This window comes from Chiloscyllium plagiosum, chromosome 14 (genome assembly GCF_004010195.1).
Source record: "Chiloscyllium plagiosum isolate BGI_BamShark_2017 chromosome 14, ASM401019v2, whole genome shotgun sequence".
In the NCBI taxonomy this organism is placed as follows: Eukaryota; Metazoa; Chordata; class Chondrichthyes; order Orectolobiformes; family Hemiscylliidae; genus Chiloscyllium; species Chiloscyllium plagiosum.
In genome coordinates, this window is record NC_057723.1 from 11,644,739 (window position 1) to 11,664,156 (window position 19,418).

A 19,418-nucleotide genomic window follows, 5' to 3' on the forward strand; every position below is an offset into this window, starting at 1 on the left:
GTCATCAGCATTTTCAGGTGAATCAGGCAGTTCTTTCCAGATTAGACTGTGATGTTCCATATTCTGTTAATACACCCCATCATACCCTCCAAGACCTTGAATACATATTTTCTCTCCCTTACCCAAGACTCTAAAATAATTTGCACTTTTCAAAAATAAATATATTCACAGGGACCTGCTGAGGAAGATGCCATCGGTAATCTAGTCAAGGCTGTTAAGGCAAACCTTTTGAGTCGTTCCTGTTGTTGACAGGTGGCCGCAAGGGCTCCGTCTGAGGGCGAGAGTTGCTGCGGGATACTGGCTTGTCCTGCGTACCCTCTGATTTTACGTCCAACTGTAGTGGAACCCACTTTTGCTTGTATCCTGGACACAGATTAGGAAAACATTATCAAATCTGCACAAAAAGAGATATTGAACAGGCAGTCTTCTGATGCCACAGAACTAACCAATTGCTGAAAATTGTTTAAACTTGGAATACACTGACAGAAATAGTGGCAGAGACAGTTTCAATGACAGCTTCCACAAGGGAACTGGATAATGTTTGAAAATGAAAGATCCAAAGGGTTTTGGGTGAAGATTAAAGGTTTGGGCCCTTACTATTTGTGGTATATATAAATTATTTAGACTTGAATGTAGGAGGATTGATCAATAAGCCCGAGGATAATGGGGTGGTAAATAGTGAGGATAGCCTCAGATTATAGGAGAATGTGGACAGTTTGGTCAGATGGACTGATCAGCAGCAAATGAAATCCAACCTGCATAAGTTGGAGGTGATTAACTATGACAAGACAAGTAAGACCAGGGAATACGATGAACAATGGGAACCTGGGAAGCACCAAAGATCGGGGACCTTGGTGTGCATGTCCACTTGTCCCTTAAGATAATCAGACAGGTAGATAAAGAGGATAGGGCGGCAGACGGAGCACTCGGCTTTATTAGTCGAAGCAGAGTTTAACAGCAGGAAGATAATACTAGCACTTTTGTGAGAAGATTTATAGCTCGGGTGCTCGTTGTTGTGGTTCTGTTCGCCGAGCTGGGAATTTGCCTGTCTAGGTGACATCCTCAATGCTTGGGAGCCTCCTGTGAAGCTCTTCTGTGATCTTACCTCCGGCATTTGTAGTGGTTTGAATCTGCCGCTTCCGGTTGTCAGTTCCAGCTGTCCGCTGCAGTGGTTGGTTTATTGGGTCCAGGTCGATGTGCTTATTGATTGAATCTGTGGATGAGTGCCACGGCTCTAGGAATTCCCTGGCTGTTCTCTGTTTGGCTTGTCCTATAATAGTAGTGTTGTCCCAGTCGAATTCATGTTGCTTGTCATCTGCGTGTGGCTACTAAGGATAGCTGGTCGTGTCTTAGTGGTCGCAGTAGTCTGGCTGTCAGTTCGGAAATGCTCTTGATGTATGGTAGTGTGGCTAGTCCTTTGGGTTGCGGCATGTTCTCATTCCGTTGTCTTTCCCTTAGGCATCTGTTGATGCCTAAGGGAAAGACAACGGAATGAGAATATGCCGCAACCCAAAGGACTAGCCACACTACCATACATCAAGAGCATTTCCGAACTGACAGCCAGACTACTGCGACCACTAGGACTCATAACAGGACACAAACCAACAGCTACTCTCAGACAACAACTCACCAGAACGAAGGACCCAATACCCAGCATGCGCAAAACCAATGTAGTGGACAAAATCCCATGCAAGGACTGCACAAAACACTACATAGGACAAACAGGAAGACAGCTAACGATCCCCATCCATGAACACCAACTAGCCACAAAACGACACGACCAGCTATCCTTTGTAGCCACACACACAGATGACAAGCAACATGAATTCGACTGGGACAACATTACTATTATAGGACAAGCCAAACAGAGAACAGCCAGGGAATTCAATCAATAGGCACATCGACCTGGACCCAATATACCGACCACTGCAGCGGACAGCTGGAACTGACAACCGGAAGCGGCAGATTCAAACCACTACAAATGCCGGAGGAAAGATCACAGAAGCGCTTCACGGGAGGCTCCCAAGCACTGAGGATGTCACCTAGACAGGGGATGAAACGTCTGCAACGGGGTAGATTTACCAGGATGTTGCCTGGGCTGGAGCGTTGGTTGTAAAGAGAGATTGGATAGAGTTGGTTTGTTTTCCTTGGAGCAGAGGAGACTGATATGGCAGTGGGGGTGATTGAGATGTACAATATTACGAGTGGCATAGATAAGGTCAACAGAAAATAACTTAAATCCATGCTTCTGTGTATTGACCCCATTGCAAGGAGGAAAGTTAAGTGGCAGGAGATTTAGGAGATATGAGTAAACAAATTTTCACTCAAAGGATGGAAGGGTCCTGTAAGGGTGGTAGACAATGAAACTAACATTTCAGTAGTATTTAAGAATGCATTTACGATGCCAAGTCACAGGGTTATGTTGGAAAATTACACTGGACAAGTTTGCTGCTTGTTTTTGACCAATGCAGACTCGATGGATCAAAGGGGTTCATTTATGTACTGTAGTCCTTTACGAAGCCATGAAGGAAAGAATTACATAGCGCTTTCAAGAAGTTGTACAGGCACAACAGGCAAATAGCCTTTTATTCTATTCACATTCCATTAATTAGGAACATTGGAACAGGAATTTGAAGTCAAACCTGCTCCGCCATGTTAATATGATCATAATTGACTAAACACCTTGTACACACACTCTCCTTTTAACCGCTGGTTAGACTGCCAACTACAAAATGTTTCCTTTTATATCATTATCCAATTCGCTTTTGAATTTACCATTGCATCTGCTTCCATCATCCTTTCAGACAGCGTATTCCATAGCATAACTTACTGTATTACAAACAAAGTTTCTTTGTTTCTTCTTTGCATCTCCTGTGTAGCTCCTTAAATCTGCTTCACTCGTTAGCTACCTTTAGAGTCAGAGATATACAGCATGGAAATAGACCCTTCCATCCAACTCGTCCTTACCGACCAGATATCCTAAATTAATCTAGTCCCATTTACCAGCATTTGTCCCATGTCCCTCGAAACCTTTCCTATTCATAGACCCATTCAGATGCCTTTTAAATATTGTAATTGTACCAGCCTCCACCACTTTCTCTGGCAATTCATCCCATACATGCACCACCTTCTGCATGAAAATGTTGCCCCTTAAGGTCCTTTACAAATCTTTCCCCTCTCAACTTGAACCGACACCCTCTAATTTTGGACTCCCCCATTCTGGGGGTAGAAGCCTTGTCTACTTTCCCTATCCACATTCTTCATGATTTTATAAACCTCTATCAGATCACGTCTCAGCCTCCGATGCTCCCAGGAAAAATAACCCCAACCTATTCAGCTTCTCCCTATAGTTCAAACCATCCAACCCTGGCAACATCCTTGTAAATCTTTTCTGAACCGTTTCAAGTTTCACAACATCCTTCCTATAGCAGGGAGACCAAAATTGCACACAGTATTCCAATAGTGGCCAAAACAACAGCCTATATAGCCACATGACCTCTCAACTACTGTATGCAATGCACTGACCAATAAAGGCAAGCATATCAAATGGGAAACAGTTTCTTTCCATTAATCTCTAAAAATCTATGAATTCTTAAGTTCCGCTGCTCTGAGTACAACCACATCATCTCCTTTCTCTCTGCATCTGAAGGGCCTCCTCTCAAGTATCAGCTTTATATGTATTTGATCTTCAGATAGTGAATCACTTCAGTAGCATCACTAAGGCTTTGGAAATCCAGAATCAGACAAACTACTCTATGAGGCTTAATTGCTGCCTCACAAAGCTTCACCGTAACTTCCTTCAGTAATCATGGTTCTGTAAATGGAACCAAGGATGCCCTTATATTTTTCTAACAGCGTTCTATATGTGTCATACCACCTTCAGAGATTTGAATACATACACCCCATAGTCTGTCTGCTCTAGCACCACTTTTAAAGTTACACAATTACTGTGCAATTACAAATGCCACATGAGTTGTTCTGCGTGCACTGGAGAGAGGAAGGATGCAATTGCACTGGAGAGAGTGCAGAGAAGATTCAAATTTGAGAGGCATAAATGGGATAGATAAGGAGGATCTTCTTAGAGTCAGAGAGATGCATAGCACAGAAACAAACCCTTCGGTCAAACTTGCCCACACCAACCAGATATCTTACATTAATCTAGTCCCATTTGCCAGCATTCCACCCACATACCTCTAAACCCTTCCTATTCATGTACCCTCGCAGGTGCCTTTTAAATGTCATAATTGTACCAGCCTCCACCATTTCCTCTGGCAACTCATTCCATACACACATCACCTTTTGCGTGCAAAAGATGCCCCTGAGGTCACTTTGGAATCTTTCCCCTCTCCCTCTAAACCTATGCCCTCTAGTTCGGGATTCACCCAACCCGGGGAAAAGACCTCATCTATTTATTCTTTCCACACCCCTCATGATTTTAGAAACCTCAATAAGGTCACCCCTCAGTTGCTGATGCTCCAGGGCAAACAACCCCAACCTATTCAACCTCTCCCTGTAGCTCAAATCCGCCAAGCCTGGCAACATCCTTGTACATCTTTTCTGAACCCTTTCACGTTTCACAACATCCTTCTGATAAGGAGACCAGAATTGCACACAATATTCCAAAAGTGGCCGTACCAACGTCCTGTACAGCCGCAACAGGACTTCCCAATTCCTATACTCAATGCTCTGACAATAAAAGAGAGCATACCAAACGTCGTCTTCACTATCATATCGAGCTGAGACTCCATTTTCGAGGAACTATGAACCTGCACTCCAAAGTGTCTGTTCAGCAACACTCCCCTGAACCTTACCATTAAGTGCACAAGTCCTGCCCTGATTTAACTTTCCAAAATGCAGCACGTCAAATTCATCTAAATTAAATTCTACCTGCTACTCCTTTCCCTTAATAGAGGGGTCAATAACCGGGGACACAATTTTAAGGCGAGGAGGAGGAGTTTAGAGAGGATTTGAGGAAGGAGTTTTTTCATCCAGTGTTGGGATCTGGAGCTCCCTGCTTAAAACAATGTTAGAGGCAGTAAGCAGAGATGTTTTAGCATTTAGATAAGCACTTCAAATGCCATTAAAAGAGGGGCTGTGCACACATAAGTGGGTTTTCTGGAACAAGATCCAGTGCTCTTTTCTTCCCTGACTGGCTGGAAATGAGTGATTGAGCAGACTCCCCCACAGTAACTTCAATTTCCCACTCCTATGTTTAAAAAAATACCTTTTCTCTTCTGTGTAGATTTTTGTGAATCCTCATCGGCACTCCGTTCCTCTGGTGATTCGTCAGATTTAGATTTCTGGTTCTCTTTGCTCTCACTGCTATCGCATTTCTCTGGCCGTTCCTTTCTAGCAGGAGGTTTTTTATTCTGTTGTAGTTTACTGTTCTGTGGATGCTGCAAGAAAATGGTATGGAGGTGACAACAATCACTTACAGCTGTTCCATGATTTAAGTCCCCAGTCTCCTATCACTTCCATCACAAATCCACAGCCCTCCCACTTTCTGAAGATCCTGTCACCGAATGGTATCCTCATAGGTATGCCTTAGCCAAGTATCCATCAGTATCCTTAGCCAAGTGACTGTCAGTACCGAGACAACCCTCTGCCATCAAATACCCATGCTGGATTTCCTCAAAGACCAGGAGAAACACTGGTTAATACCATCCCTCCATCAATTACAATCAGCTAATTCTGCATAGATGGGATTCATCGAACTGAACACACCAAGAGCAAGGACATATTCATCCAAATAATTTGCAACAATAATCTTACTCACCTCAGAGGAAATAACTGGCTCCCATGTCTGAAACAAAAGACGGAAAGCAATTAAAAAGTGGACAATGAAACTGAGCTCAGAGCACAAAAACATTTGGGGCAAATGCTAAATTGTAGAACAAATTCAGCCTAGCTTCATTTCACAATAGGCTTTGACAACAACTGCGTCACAAAAGAGAAAGCAAAAGACTCACATTCATGTCCCACCTTTCATAATCACCCAGTGTCCCAGTACATTTTACAGCCAATTAAATACTTTGCAAATTCAATCACTGCTGTAATGGAAGAAAATGAATTCCTGTATAACATAGGGCCTGACAGCAGCACTTACACCAACAGTATTACTGGATCACGAGAAAAGAATTTGCATATCTATAGCTTCTTTCACCAATCAGGATGTCAGAAATACATTTCAACCAATTATATTTGAAGCTTAGTCACTGTTATAATGCGAGAAACATAGCAACCAACATTGTACCCAGCAAACCCTCAATGTGACAATTACCAGATAAATCAACTGTATAAACTTCAAAGGATAAACGGTCGCTAGAACACTTTGGAGAAATCCCTTTGCTTTTGCTCCAAAAGTGCCACAAGTCTTTAGCTACCATCTTTCAAATCTTCTCTTCATATGAATGGTACCAAAGCATTAATAAGTGGAACATGTAACAAAAGCTATTCAAAAAAATACCTCAAGGTCATTCAGAGTAAATATAAACCAATCAGTTTAATATGTAGGCTTCAGAAACAATAATCTTGGGGGGAATCAACAATGAAAGGATTTGTTTGAGTTATTAAAGGAGATCCAGCATAGATTTGTAAAAGGCAGATGCTCAAATAAATTAGTTTCTTTGGATTAGGTGACATAGCAGACTAGAAGCCTATATTAATATTGTCCATGTGGTTTATACTTTTAAGGAAGTCTTTGACAAACTAACAGAAGGGTGTTCTCCCTGGAGCATAGAAGACCAAGTTGAGATTTCACAAGTGCACAAGATTTAGGTCATGTAGACAGGAAAAGGCTACTCTTATTAGCTGATCACAGAAGGATCAGAGAATACAGATTGAAGATTTTGGGTGAGGGATGCACTCATATAAGGAACACTTTCTATACAACACATGGTAATAACTTGGAACTTGCTGCCTAGGAGGCTAGTAGAATCAGAGTGATTTCAACAGGAAATGAAATTGGCATTTGAGCAAAATAAACTTGTGCAATCATGGATATACAGCAAGAAAATGGGACTTATTAGATTGTTCGAGCGAGAATTGCCATAGACTGATAACTGAATGGCACCCTTTCATGCTAAAGTGACTATGACATACATTGAAAAAGCAGTTAGGGACTCAGTGTGACACCCCAATTGAAAAGGTAGCACAACAGATAAATAGCAGGATTTGATAATGTACTGGAACATAGCCATTTTAATATGCCAAAATCTCTTCAATGCGATTTACCCAACACCCGTAAGTTAGGTAAGAGAATGTACTATCCAACACCCCTAAGTTAGAGAAGCAAATGTAGCATCCAGAGCCAGCAGATTTTCTGTTATACTACTTGGTCTTGGGAAATGAAATTCCTGGAATAACTGTACATGCCTAATTGCTCGAAAGTAGGTGGTGGTAAGTCACATCCTTGAACCACAGTAGTCCATGTCACACAAGTACACCCACAACTGGTATCGTTTTTTGGGGGGAGGGAGGGAAAAGAAGAGTTCCAGGATTGTGACCTGATATGCTTCCAGGCAAGAATGGTCAGTAGTAGGAGGTTCAGAATTTCATTTACTTTTGAAATAAGGATTAAGCAAAATGTTTCAATTAACCTCTCAATATTACTGTTAAGTTTTTATCATCTAACTGATAGGCAAAGGGCAGCAAGTTTCATATGGGAACGCCAGGACATTTCCTCTGCTTGGGATAGCCAGATATGCAGGAGCTCTGGATTTCAGACATGGAGCAGCAGTTGGTATTGCAGCAGTGGATCGCTGAGGTGTGCTTGCATAAAAAGTAGATTAATACATCTGGTCACCATGCAGGACTGATATCATGAGGGCACTGGACAGAAGCAGTAGTTAAAACCTGGAAAACACTGCCTGAGCATATAATAGCGGCAAGATCAATTTTGGTTTTCAAAAGAGAATTGAATAATTAGCTAAAAAGGAAGGGAAGCAGCATTAGCCAAGCTGCTCCATTTAAGGAGTCAACACAGGTACAGAAACAATGGGCCCCTCTGTGCTGTAACAATTTTGTGATTCAATGTGTTGCTAAGTAGGTGTGCAAGTATGCATGTACAGTGTATCATTATGCTGGATAAGTGATACCTGGAAGGCATCAGTCATACTGTCTGCCTTAGAATGTCTTTTATTCTTTCTCCTTTCCTCTCCATAAAGTCATTTTTGCTTCTCCAAATACATAGGACTTCACTTCAGTGACCAATATGGTGTACAATTCCTGCAGAATGTCCTCTCAGTAGTCCAGATACATTACCACCATTAATTATTTTCTACGTACCACATCATTGAACGTCAATAATTCTACCAAGTTAGTTTGGCACAGTTTGCCTACTATTCAAGGTAACATGCTGATTCTTCCTGATCAACATTTAAAATTTGATCACTTATTTTAACAATTTCCATCTGACAATAAAATCATAGTGCTGTGGCTTGCTAGACCACAAAGTATTTTAGTGGTTATAAACTGCTTTAGAAGTAGTCTAAGGTGATAAAAAAAAATGACATAGAAATGCAAGTTCTTTCATAAATTTAAGTTTTGTCTCAATCCCTTTAAATTCATTCCAAAGGATTATCAGAGGTTATTACTGCACATTGACCAAAGTCTGAACTACAGACAAAGTTCCTGACTTAAAAATGCATTGAGAAAGAACTCTTAATAACCTGCACTTATAGTGGCATCCAGTGACAAGAATGAGTACTGCAAGTTCATTAAAAACATTAGGCAAAGACACATATGTAACTACCTTTGAGGATCTCCCCAACAAATGCACCACGCCACATTCATGGGACTAATGTGGGATTGATTTGGGTGTCCTGTGAAGAATAGTTTCAGATTGGTACAATGCTTTGGGGAGGAAGCAGAATTAGATGTGGATTAAAACAAGGGCATGAGGAGTGGGCAGAATTAGAATTAGACTAATGCACGGCTCAAGGGAAAGTGCACAGATAAACGCTCTTGTTGGGCAAGCCAGCAATTATTGCTCATCCCTTCATGCCCTTACAAAGGCTGTGCTGAGTTAATTTCTTGAACTGCTCTAGTTAACATGATGTAGGTATACCCATAATATTTTGAGTGAGTTCCAGGATTTTGAATCAGTGACAGCGAAGGAAAGGCAATATTTGTTCCAAGTCAGAACAATGTTTGGCTTGGAGAAGAACTTGTAATGTTCGCATATACTTGCTGTCCTTGTATTTCTGGATGGTTGGAGATCACAGGTTTGAAAGGTGGTACTGAAAGCAAGTTTCTGCAGTGCATCTCATTAATGATACACTGCTGACATTGTACGCCAGTGATGGACACAGTGAATGTTGTAGTGGAGCATGGGCTGCAGTTAAGGAGCTGCTATATACCCTAGATGAGATTTTTGAATGTTGTATCTGGACAGTGGTCAAGTGGAGAGTATTCCATTGCACTCCTGATTGCATCTAGTAGACAGTAAACAAGCTTGAGAGAGACAGGTGGTGAGTTGCTCATGACAAAGATTCCTATTCTCTCCCGTTATGGAGCATAGGACAGTAGAGCATAGTACAGGCCCTTCGGTCCTTGATGTTGTGCCGACTTTTTATTCTACTGTAAAATCAAACTAACCTACATACCCTTCATTTCACTATCATCCATATGCTCATTCAAGAGTCGCTTTAATGTCCATAACGTTTCTGACTCTATTACCACTGCTGGCAGTGCATTCCACGCACCCACCACTGTGTAAAGAACCTACCTCTGACATCTCCCCAAAACCTTCCTCCAGTTACCTTAAAATTATGCCCTCTCATGTTAGACATCTCAGCGATGGGAAAAAGTCTCTGGATATCCTCTTTATCTATGCCTCTCAACATCTCTATCAAGTGACTCTCACCCTTCTTCACTCTAAGTGAGAAAAGCCCTAGCTCCCTCAACCTTTCATCAGGCATGCCCTGAAGTCCAGGCAGCATCCTACCAAGTCTCCTCTGTAAAGCATCCATATCCTTCCTAGAATGAGGCGACCCTGACAGAACACAATATTCAAAGTGTGATCCAACCAAGGCTCTACAAAGCTGCAGTATAATCTCATGGCTCTTAAACTCAATCCTCCTGCTAATGAAAGCTAACACCCCCTACGTCTTCTTATCAACCCTATCAATTTGGGTGGCAGCTTTGAGGAATCTATGGACATGGACCCCAAGATCCCGGTCTTCCTCCACACTGCCAAGAACCCTGTCTTTAATCCTGCATTCTAATTCCACCTTTCAAAATGAATTACTTCACACTCTTTCAGATTGAACTCCATCTGCCATTTTTCAGCCCAGTTCTGCACCCTGTCAATGTCCCATTGCAACCTACAACAGCACTCCACCAACCTTTGTGTCAACAGCAAACCTACTAATGCACCCTTCCACTTGCAAACTTACTAATGCACCCTTTCACTTCCTCATCTGAGTCATTTACAAAATCATAAACAGCAGAGGTCGCAGAAGAGATCCCTGCGGAATAGCACTGATCACTGAGCTCCAGGCTGAATACTTTCCATCAATCACCACCCTCTGTTTTCTTTGGGCCAGCCAATTCTATGCCCAGACTGGTTTCCTTGTATCCCATGCCTCCTTACTTTCTGAATGAGCCTACCATGGGAAACCTTATTAAAATCTTGCTAAACTCCATGTACACCACATCCACTTCCCTACCTTCAATGTGCTTTGTCACATTCTCAAAGAATTCGATAAGGCTTGTGAAGCATGACCTGCCCCTCACAAAGATATACTATCTCTAATCAAACTATGATTTTCCAAGTAATCATAAGTCCTGTCTCTCAGAATCCTCTCCAATAATTTGCCCACTACCAACATAAGACTGACTGGTCTGCAATTCGCAGGATTATCCCTATTCCCTTTCTTGAACAAGGGAACATTTACCACTCTCAATCATCTGGCACTACTCATGTGGATAGTGACGATGCAAAGATCTCCTCCATCGCTTCCGGTAGCAACCTTGAATACATCCCGTCTGACTCAGGAGACTTATCTATCCTTATGGTTTTCAAACTTTTCAGCACATCCAACTTCTTAACAAACAACCTGTTCGAGGATATCAGCCTGTTTCACACTGTCCACACATGACAAAGTCCCTCTCAGTAGTGAATACTGAAGCAAAGTAATCATTAAGGACACCCCCTACCTCTTCCGCCCTCAGGCACATGTTCCCTCCACTATACCTGATCGGCCCTACCCTCACTCTGGCCATCCTCTTGTTCCTCACATATGTATAGAATGCCTGTAGGTTTTCCTTAATCCTACCTCCAAAGCTTCAAACTCTCCTAAGTCCATTGTTCGGTTCGTTTCCGGCTACCTTGTAACCCTTTAGAGCCCGGTCTGATCCTTGCTTCTTCAACCTTAAGTAAGCTTCCTCCTTCCTCTTGACTAGATGTTTTACATCCCTCGTTACCCAAGGATCCTTCACCTCACCATCACATCCTTGCCTTAGTGGGACAAACCTATCCAGCACTATTAGGAAGTGTTCACTAAACAACCCCACATTTCTGTATTCATTTTCCTGAGAACATCTGCTCCCAATTTAGATGCCCCAGTTCCCGTCTAATAGAATTGTAATTACCCCTCCCTCAATTAAATACTTTCCCATACTGTCTGCTCCTATCCCTCTCCATGTACATGGTAAAGGTCAGGGGGTTGCAATCACAGTCACCGCAATGCTCTCCCACCGAGAGATCTGACATCTGGCCTGGTTCGTTGCCATGCACCAAATCCAATATGGCCTCCCCTCTAGTCATTCCTGAAGAAGGGCTTATGCCCGAAATGTCGATTCTCCTGTTCCCTGGATGTTGCCTGACCTGCTGCGCTTTTCCAGCAACACATTTTCAGCTCTGATCTCCAGCATCTGCAGACCTCACTCTCTCCTCCCCTCTAGTCAGCCTATCTACATTGAGTCCGGAATCATTCCTGGACAGACCTGACAAAAACTGCACCATCCGAACTGTTTGAACTAAGGAGGTTCCAATCAATATTAGGGAAGTTAAAGTCACCCATGACAACAACCCTGTTACTCGTGTACCTTTCCAAAATCTGCCTCCCAATCTACTACCCCTTGTCTCTATTGCTACTGTGGGGTCTGTAGAAAACTCATGATAAAGTGACTGCTCCATTCTTGTTTCTGACTACCATCCATACTAACTCTGTAGACAAACCCTTCTTGACGATCTCCTTTTCTGCAGTTGTGTTACTACCTTTGATTTGCAATGCAACGCCCCCACCTCTTTTACCTCCCAACCCCATTTTCCTTTTGAAACATCTAAACCCTGGAACTTCCACCAATCATTGCTACCTGTGATATCCAAATCTTTGTGATGGCCATAACATCACAGTGCCAAGTACTGACCATTCTCTACGTTCATCACTCTTATTCCTGATACTTCTTGCATTAAAGTAGACACACTTCAATCCATCACACTGACTGCAACGTTGCCCTATCTGTCTCTCTTTCCTCACTATCTGACTGTTCACTAGCTAGTCCATCCTCAGATCCATAACTCCGGTTCCCAACCTCCTGCCAAACTAGCTTGAAACCTCCCGAAGAGCTCTCGCAAGCTTCCCGCCCAGGATATTAGGGACCCCTTCAATTCAGGTGCAACCCATCCCTGTGCGGGCCCCACCTTCCCCAGAAGGTATCCCAATGATCCACATATCTCAAGCCCTCCCTCCTACCAGCCCTGCAGCCATGTGTTTATCTGCACTCACTCTCTCTATTCCTGGCCTCACTAGTTAATGGCACCGGTAGCAATCCTGAGATTACTACTCTGCTTGTCATACCTTATATCTTCCAACCTAACTCCCTATATTCACTTTTCAGGTCCTCATCCCTTTTCCTAGCTTTGTCATTGATACCAATTTATAGCCAACATTATAGTTATATGGACAGTCCACTTCATTTACATCTCAATGGTAACCATGTTGTTAGTAGTGGTGGCTTCAAGAAGGCAATGCCATGAGATATTATGGGGAGATGGCTGGATTCTCTCTTGTTGGAGGTGGTCACTGATTGGCACATGAGCAGTGTGAATATTACTTTTCATGTGTCAGCCCAAGCTAAATGCCCAGGTCTTGTTATATATGGACACAGACAGCTTCATTATCAAGGTAGTTACTGGGGTGAACCATCAATGATCATCCCCACTCTTGACCTTACGACTGGGGGTAGGGGGGGGCAGCAGCGGCAGGATCTTTGATGAAGCAACTGAAGATGGCTGGACAAAAAACACTATCCCAGAGAACTCCTGCAGAGATTTTGTGGAACTGGAAAACGGAGTTAGAAATGCTGAGTCAACAAGCACCTTCTGACTATCTAAGGAGTATATTTAAAACACTAAGGTAGATAAGTGCTTGATTTCTAAGGGAATCAAAGGTTATGAGGAGAAACCAGGAAAATCCATCAGCTTTGAATGGCAGAGCAGACTTGATGGGCCAAATGGCCTAATTTCTACTCCTATGACTTATGGACTCTGAGGAAGAATGCATAATGATGACTCAAAGTTATTCAGAAATGTAACAAAATCCAGCATAAAGAGTAATTAGCACAAATTTCAAAAAGAACGTTATTCCTGACCAACTGATCTAATTGATTGCTCTGAAAACATAACAAAGGGTAGGGTTAGGTGCTTAAAAGCAGCTAATCAGAATGGACAACTGTCAGAAATGGTGTTCAATAAAGATCAGTGCCAGAACCGCAGGTAATTTGGTAATGACAATCAGCAATTGTCCACAGAGGATCACTGGCACATTTGTTCAATGGGGACACTTAGTTAGCTATCTAGCTAAAGTATGGGGCAATCCAAAAAGACTAGTCTACATAAACCACATCCAATATGCCAAGGTTTGAATCTGTACTTCCGTCATCATTCTGCAACACTCTAGCTACCTAGTCAATGGAGCTAGCCAACTCTACCATTGCTCTTTTTTGTTTACAATAATGACTATTTACAACTGATTTTCCAGTCTATTTCAACACCTGCAGGTGATACCAAATTGTACAGTTGAGAGAGCAGGAATGCAGCAAAACATAGGAAAACATTAATAAACATGCAGAATGGACATTTAATGGAAAAAAAAGCTATTTGTGAGCAGTTAACTTAGGATAAAAACTAAGGCAACCACATACTGCTAATCTAAGTGCCTAAACAGGATAGAGCAGCAAGGAATATAGGGGTTCAGATATCTCCCAAAGTAGTTTTGCAGGTTACCTGGGTCATTTAAAATTACCAAGCACAGAGGTATAAGTTAGAAATGATAAAATTGAAAATCAGAGACTGAATTTGTTACAATAGAGCCTGTGTTACCATATTTCTAGGAGAAAGTGAGGTCTGCAGATGCTGGAGATCAGAGCTGAAAATGTGTTGCTGAAACAGCGCAGCAGGTCAGGCAGCATCCAGGGAACAGGAGAATCGACGTTTCGGGCATAAGCCCTTCTTCAGGAAAGGGCTGAAGAAGGGCTTATGCCCGAAATGTCAATTCTCCTGTTCCCGGAATGGTGCCTGACCTGCTGCGCTGTTTCAGCAACACATTTTCAGCTCTTACCATATTTCTAGTATTGTGCACAATTCTCATTTGCATATTAGAATACTAATTGAGAAGACACAAGCAATAACTTGTCAGAATAATGCCAGAACTGGGCATAATAACAGTAAAGATGGAACAGGCTGGGGCTATTTAGGAAAAAGAATGACCCGCTGCAAGTCTTCAAAATGAACAATATGTTTGGTAAGGTAGACAGAGAAAGCTGACTTAATTTTAACTAACCTACTCCAAATCCTTTCATATGAACAAAGCTAAAATGGATCCAATAATTCCACTTGCAAGAGATTAAAAGAAAAGTCATGAACATAAGTCATCCATAACAGGGAATTCAGAGGAAAATATTTTATCAAGAGTGCGAAGAAAGTCACAAACAACAATACCTTGTTATTGACAATTTCACCAGGCGTGGGCCAGTTTGTGGTGTCACCAAAATCGCTGACCTGCAACAGAAAAATAATTCTTGCATGAGATATATTCAAATATAACTAATTCAATCAATATTTTTGACAGTATCTATTGCCCACCTATCTAAAACAAAAGTTAAGATTATATAGCTTGACTCTTCCCTCACTTCAGAATCCTGCAAACAACATTCTCAATTAGTAATGAGTCACCAGATTCCAAAAGTTGGCTCTGCTTTCTTCCCACAGATGCAGCAAGACCGACTGAGTTCTACCAGCAATTTGTCTTTGTTACCCTAGGATACTTTCCAGGTGAACCACCATACAAACAATGAATGTGTCAAACCCAATGGGTTCAGCTGGTGGCAGCCTGCTCTTTGATAACAGTAAAAGAAAATTCCATTCCTGGCTAAACTATTTATTCTGCATAAAACAAATGTTGTTTGCTTTTATTTTGAGGGGGATTACACAGAATGGAACTGTCAAACATTGGTGTTATTACAGTAATTATTGTAAATAAATCATTAACTTACGGAATAGATGGGATGTACAAAAACACCTTTGCAAGTCAGCAGCTTTTTGGCGATGTCTAATCATTTAAAACTGATGAATAGGTCAACAATTCACATCAGTGTCCACAGATCTATAATACCATTCCAAAAGGCTCTCCTGAGGCCATGGTCAATGTTCCCAACAATTATCCAGAACCAACACACCACACCCAAAATATATTCCCTGCTCTTAAACATTTGAGACAGCAAGGTGAAAATAAAGCTCCCACTCGCTTTAAGACTGTCCAATAAGGTGGTAAGCAGGGATCACTAACATGTTAACCATGAGCAACTGGCAGTCCGCTGTCTGACAACTAAGTTAAGATTTGGAAAATGACCAGAGGATTCAAGTCATATAATTAATTTTCCAACAAAAACTACCGTACTGGTTTCCCAGCTCTTGTCCCATCCTTTATCACTGCTGGGATAATTTCTTTTTGGTTAGATTCTCTATAGTGTGTAAACAGGCTCTTCAGCCCAACCAGTCCACACCGACCCTCCGAAGAGTAATCCACCCAGACCCATTTCCCCCTGACTAATGCACCTAACACTATGGGCAATTTAGCATGGCCAATCCACCTGACTTGCACATCTTCGGATTGTGGGAGGAAACCGGAGCACCCGGAGGAAACCCACGCAGACACGGAGAGAATGTGCAAACTCCACACAGGTAGTCGTCAGAGGCTGGAATCGAACCTGCGGCCCTGGTGCTGTGAGGCAGCAGTGCTAACCAGAGCCACCGTGCTGTACATAACTAGCTAAATTGCAACAGAAAGTAATTTACCAGTGTTGACACCATCTCTGCACAGGTCTATCCATGACAAGGCAAAATATATACTTTGACAAGGCTAAGACAATGACATACGTGCTGCTATTTAAACTGTAGAGTGAATTGCAGTCAGAAAAATAAAACAAGGCACTTTCTAACAGTGCACAAGTACTTTGAGAAGGTTTCTCCTAAAATCTGTGGTCACAAAAAGTGAACTAAAAAATGCATTATACAGCTTTTTTTAAACCAACCATTCAAGGAAGTTAATGCAGCAAAAGAGGCATCTTTCAAAATTTCACATGATTTGAACAAGAGCATGTGCAGATGAAGAAACGGTGAAGGGCACAATGGTTCCAATGGCCATGTCCTTATTCTGAGACTTCAAAACATACCTGAAAATACATCGGTCATTCAGGTATGCAGTAAGGAGCAAACACCATGGCAAGAAGGGTATCTGCATTATTAATTAATGTGACAGAGCAGTCAGAGAGAGATTAAAGTGAATGCAAGTGGCTTTCTGTTCAATGCAATGAATCAGTTCACACAAGCAATACTGCCCAGCTGGTGGTGTTTGGTCAATATTGTTTTTAAACTTCATGATTAAAGAGGAACCCTCCACAGGTTGTCTCTGAAATCCAAAACCAGTTCAATTTATATTCGCAATGAGGTGGAGAATTATTTTGCAAAGAATAGTGTGCCATTGGCAAACCTAATAATTGATGTGCCAGCTATAATCAGATATTATGCTGTTTCTCCCCTTTTTTGAACTACCGCTATAACATTAATCACCGGCCAATTTCTGACAAAGTAATGGAGTCTGATTATGGACTATCTCCCACTGTTAGAATTTTAAATTTGATTCACGTTAAAAACCAAAATACCACTCTCTTGATGAATTGTCATCTGTGCATGGCAACATTTTGCTGCACACTGCATTCTTCCTCTGCTACACCAAGTCAATTTCTTTCACTTTTATCAGAATCAACGACTTCTTGCAGTCAAGATAGATAGATATCATCCAAAAATCAAATATTATGGACCTGCTTGATGTGGCATTTTTAACAGATGAATGAAATTACATGAATTATATACTGCAAGGAAAACAGAAGACAACTACCGACAAAATGCAACACTTTCCTTCAGTGATCCAAATGCTGAAGAACCCAGAACTGCTGTTAGGATTTCGTGCATTGACAAGTACAGTGATTTTCCTCATAAACAAAAGCAGGAAATGCTTAGACATCTGAAAATCAGAGTTAACATTTCAGGTCCATTGAGCCCTCCTCAGAACTGGTGATTTACTCATCAGGCTTGGCTAAGAGTTCAGCAAGAGGGTCAACAATTTTAGAGCAGCTGGATCCCTAAACATTTACTTCAAGTTCCTTCGTAAAAGAGTAAGTTAAGTGACATTTCTGAACACTGTTGTTTCACCCTGATTGAAACACCATGAAAATAGAGATTGTCATTTTAAAGTCTGACATTCAGTTGAAATCAAGGCAATCTGCCACAAATTTCTGGAGTTCCGTGATTACTGAGAGAGCAGTAATATCTTCAAAGTAACAATGTAAATAACTTTCCTACTGGCTTCTACCTATCGTTGCAAATTGATCTTTACCAACACGAACGACTTCAAATCCTCCTGTCTGACTAGCGTATGAATGACTCCATCGGAGTCGCTCTCTGAAGATACGCACATTATGCAATGTTAAGTTTCACACAAATTGAGATAAAGATCAATTTTCCATCATATAATATACATTTTTGGAACTTAACTGTAATAACTAGATATGTTCCCTTAACAATTCATATTTTCCATATAGATTTTAATGGCTTATGATGTTTTGCCTTGATCAGAAATCGCTCTCGTAAAAATAGGTTGGTGACCCCTTGATGTAGAGTAAATGGCTTCAATACAGAGAGAAGGAATCCTGTAATGTGTACACAGACTGTCGTGTAATGTAAATTGTGTCCAACACAGCTGGCAAATTGAAAGCTGGAAGAGCTAATTTTGGATCCTAAAGGGTTCTTTGCTGATAGGCTTACGAAGCAAAAGGAAGATGAGAAAGTGACACAGTAAATAAGCAAGGCAGTATGTTCAGGCAGGATCTCTGTGCAGATAAATTTAGTTTTCAATAAGGAGGGCAGTGGGAGACTGCTGCTCGGGTCCAGAGTACTCAACAGATAAACTCATTACAACTCCAAATATAGTATGTAAGCATAAACTACTTCTGATGCATTCCAAAATTGTTTTCTTTAAATGGTTAAAGGTACGCCTTCATACCGAGGTTCAGTCAGCAGTATATCCTGGCAAGAAACAGCTCAGCACCTGTGCATCACATAACCGATTGATCCATTTCTGTATGAAGAAAATCACCTGCAAAACTACTGACTTCAATCTCCCTGACTCGTCATGCAGTAGAGACTGGAGTGATGGAGCACACAACAGCTTGATGCATCCTACACAGGCGCACTTTCCCAACCATCTTTACTGCAGCACCCTATTCAAATGAATGATGTGAGAAAACCTTTTTGAAGGTGAACTCTGCAGGGGTATTACTATATGATCAGCAAAATCTCTCTCAAGCCAACAGGGATTGCAATGTCTTTAACCTACACAATGTTTGTAGTTTTGGAAAAAAAAAAAACAGATTTAATAAGCATTTCACAAAGAAACAGAACACTAAGCCTGGGAATTTAAAATTCACGAGTGAAGGCTCAGGAGGAAAGATGGGCTGACTGAAAAGAGAGAAGGAAAGAAGAGATAAGCTCTGGTATGATTCCAAGGTTTTGTGAAGAAAAGCAGAAATGGTTGTGTAATAGAGATATACAAGAGTCTGGAATAGGAGTACCAAAGCGACAAAGAACAGGAATCTGCTAGATGAGTAGACAAAAGCCAGTAGAGTTTGAAGAGAAGGATGAAGAATTTAAGCTTGAGCCAATATATGGTTGAGAGGATGGTCATGATAGATCATCATCCACTTCAAGCAACAGACAGAAGTGAGCAAACTGCAGCTTAGGATCTCAGATCAACATGCTTTTCAGGTTACAATTCATTTCAATATTTCTGAAAACCGATATGCCACCAAAGCTTTCAATCTTGCACTCAGCAAGACAAATGCAATAAAGTCAA

General features: G+C 41.5%; 1 protein-coding gene across 1 annotated transcript in view; it reads right to left on the minus strand.

Moving 5' to 3' along the window:
• larp1 (La ribonucleoprotein 1, translational regulator) overlaps positions 1 to 19,418 on the minus strand; it is an 81,999-nt gene that overhangs the window by 49,775 nt on the left and 12,806 nt on the right. Inside the window, exons 2-5 of the mRNA XM_043703168.1 lie at positions 14,948 to 15,007; positions 5,777 to 5,803; positions 5,225 to 5,396; positions 226 to 363 (exon numbers count right to left, since the gene is read on the minus strand). Of these exons, the coding sequence (XP_043559103.1) occupies positions 226 to 363; positions 5,225 to 5,396; positions 5,777 to 5,803; positions 14,948 to 15,007 (397 nt within the window). The remainder of the gene's footprint in view (positions 1 to 225; positions 364 to 5,224; positions 5,397 to 5,776; positions 5,804 to 14,947; positions 15,008 to 19,418) is intronic.